This window comes from Acinonyx jubatus, chromosome A1 (assembly GCF_027475565.1).
Source record: "Acinonyx jubatus isolate Ajub_Pintada_27869175 chromosome A1, VMU_Ajub_asm_v1.0, whole genome shotgun sequence".
In the NCBI taxonomy this organism is placed as follows: domain Eukaryota; kingdom Metazoa; phylum Chordata; class Mammalia; order Carnivora; family Felidae; genus Acinonyx; species Acinonyx jubatus.
This window is the reverse complement of record NC_069380.1, coordinates 142,324,086-142,326,575: the sequence shown is the minus strand read 5'-3', so window position 1 is coordinate 142,326,575 and position 2,490 is coordinate 142,324,086. Positions and strand designations below refer to the sequence as shown.

Below are 2,490 nucleotides of genomic sequence, written 5' to 3'. Positions count from 1 at the left end.
AGCTCCCTTAACAGAAGATACAGCTTTTTCCCCTGGGTAACTCTACTGCCCCCACCTGGAGGAGTGGAAAGCATTTTGCCAGCACAGAACAAAATCCAGATATGTATCTATTCTTCTAAACCAACAGAAGTATCCTTCACCTAAGGCCTCTGCTGCTTGGTATGCCCACTGTTCACCGGTGGAGGATCAAGGGAGGAATATTAGAAAAAATAGTGTTAGGGAATGTGGAGATTTACGAGAAGAGAAAAACTGTTCTGGGGTGGTTTATCAGCTTTTTTTTTTTTTTTTTTTTTTTTTTTTTTGCTTCTTTACTTCACTACTTCCCACACTTCAATAGATACTAAGAAAAGGAAACATGGCTTTAAAAAGTGAGCTTTAAAGGTTCGCAATTAAAGTGTTATATACTTCCTCCCAAGAAAACTCCCCTTACCCAGTAAATGATTAGAGAAAATAAAAACTTTTCATTGCTCATTCTTGTTTTTATTTAGATTAGATTGATAACTTCTCCTTCTTGGTTAACGGGGCATAGAATCTCTAATAACTACAACAAAACAAGCAAATTGTATGACAGGTTATGAACTTGTTGTTGACAATAAAGGTCACGAAAGACCAAACTCATGTAAGTACTAAGGTAATGAATAACGTGTTAATCCTCTTGTTCTACAGCTTGCTCTTGGTTGAACCAACAGATCTATCCTAGGTGTGCTGATTGGTTATGCCTGGAGTTGATGTATTACAGTTTTTCAAGAACTGTCTTTTCTTCTAATTTTGTATTTTCTAAGTTAGGCTGCTGGATGGCCTCTTTTTTCCCACAAGATCTCTTCTTGCAATATGGGTATTGAAGCGGTTATTAAGCGCTTTCTTACTACAAGCATCCAGGCTTTTGTAGACTTTGTGTTTTTTCTGAGATGTACCATCTCTTCCTTGCATTTTTTCCTTATACTCTGTTTCTGATAGTTTCTGTTTTTTCTTGTCTTGTTCACAATTTATCTGAATTGGACTTTCTCGCCAAGTTCCCTCTTTCTGATGATGGAGTTCCTTGAGGAGCTCTATTCTCTGCTGTAAGATTTGACATTCATTTTCCAGCAAAGCTGCAATCAAATGCAATGAATATGTGTCATGTTCCAGTTTCTTCACTTGTTCCTCCAGTTCATGCTTAGCTGACACCTCGTTATTTGGTTGAGTTTGGAAATGCACTCCATTATTTTCAAGAGTTTCTTGTATGTCTTTCTGAGATTTCTGATATGATCTTATTAGTTCACTAAGCTCAGTATGTTGCACATTCCAGTGTTCAGCTTCCTGTAGTAACTGCTCCATGTTGCTCCTAAGTTTGATGTTTTCTTCTTGAATATGATGGTGTCTGTAATTTGCTTTTTCCTTGCTTAATTGAGTTTCATTAAGGGGTCTGTTTTCTTCTGAATGACTTACCAAATCCTTTCCAAAAGTTTGTACCATGTCCTTGGAATTCTGGTTTTCCAATATCATCTCCTGTTTCTTTACATTCTGTTCTTTCTCTAGGTCTGAACTACCAAGCAAGTTTTTCAATAACACTTTATTTATCTTGTCAAGTTCTCTGATTTTTTCTTTAAGTTCTGACACATCCTCAGAAATACTGGTTTCCTCAAAAGAATCTTTTGTTTCTGTGATCTTCTCTCCACAACTTGTGACACTTTTAATGATGTCTTTAATTTCTTTTAAGAGATTTTCAAACTTTTGTGCAGTCTGTTGTTCAGTTACTTGATGACCACTACTATTTAGGGAAGGGAGAGAACCCCAGGAGACAGGGGGAAGGGATCCAATTTCGAATAAGGCAATGATAATCCGAGGACCCAAGGACTCTTGATTGAGATCAGGAGTAGGTTTAAGAATTTTGGAGAGGGCGGACACTTCCATCTCAGCTGAGTTAGTAGGGCTGGTGATTACAGCATGTGGCAAGCAGAAAACTTAGAAATTCCAGGAAGGGAAGGTGGTGGTCCTCTGTGCAAATGGGTAAGAAATACAAAACCAACCAGAAGTCCAGAGACCAGAGCTAAGGTCTCGAACCAGGGAGATGATGTTTAAGTGGAAGGTGACATCCCAGATGACCTAGGGGAGAGGGAAGGTGAGTAAGGGGACCAGGAGCTAGGGTCCATCTCCCCTTCTCCAGGCTTCTAGTGTTCATTCCCTGACCCTAGCAACCAGGTCTTTATTCTGTCACTGCACTATTGTGGCCTATCTCCAGCTTCTGTTTCTTTTTGTCACAATAGAAACTTCTTAACCCCCATACCCAATGACTCATGAATCAAAATCTATCTTGAGTTACACCTACTCCTCATCCCAGAAAGACCTTTATGCCAGTCCTTTCCAAAATTCCCTACTTTTCTAGGTTTTTATTCAACTCATTCTAACTGTATTCTATGACCTCCCAACCTCATCTCTACTACCTATAACCCAAACTCAACTGCAGCATGGTTTTTTGTTTGTTTGTTTGTTTGTTTTTTGTTGTTGTTT

At 38.8% G+C, this 2,490-nt stretch overlaps 1 protein-coding gene across 1 annotated transcript; it reads right to left on the bottom strand.

Annotated features, from left to right (window-relative positions):
- Positions 1-434: 434 nt before the first annotated feature.
- Positions 435-2,187, bottom strand: SPZ1 (spermatogenic leucine zipper 1). Its single transcript, XM_015069074.3, has one exon. The coding sequence runs from the start codon at positions 1,891-1,893 to the stop codon at positions 778-780; it is 1,116 nt and encodes a 371-aa protein (XP_014924560.3). The 5' UTR covers positions 1,894-2,187; the 3' UTR covers positions 435-777.
- Positions 2,188-2,490: the final 303 nt, after the last annotated feature.

Coding starts and splice junctions, on each gene's coding strand:
- SPZ1 (XM_015069074.3), bottom strand. CDS start 1,893: ATGGAAGTGTCCGCCCTCTCCAAAATTCTTAAACCTACTCCTGATCTC.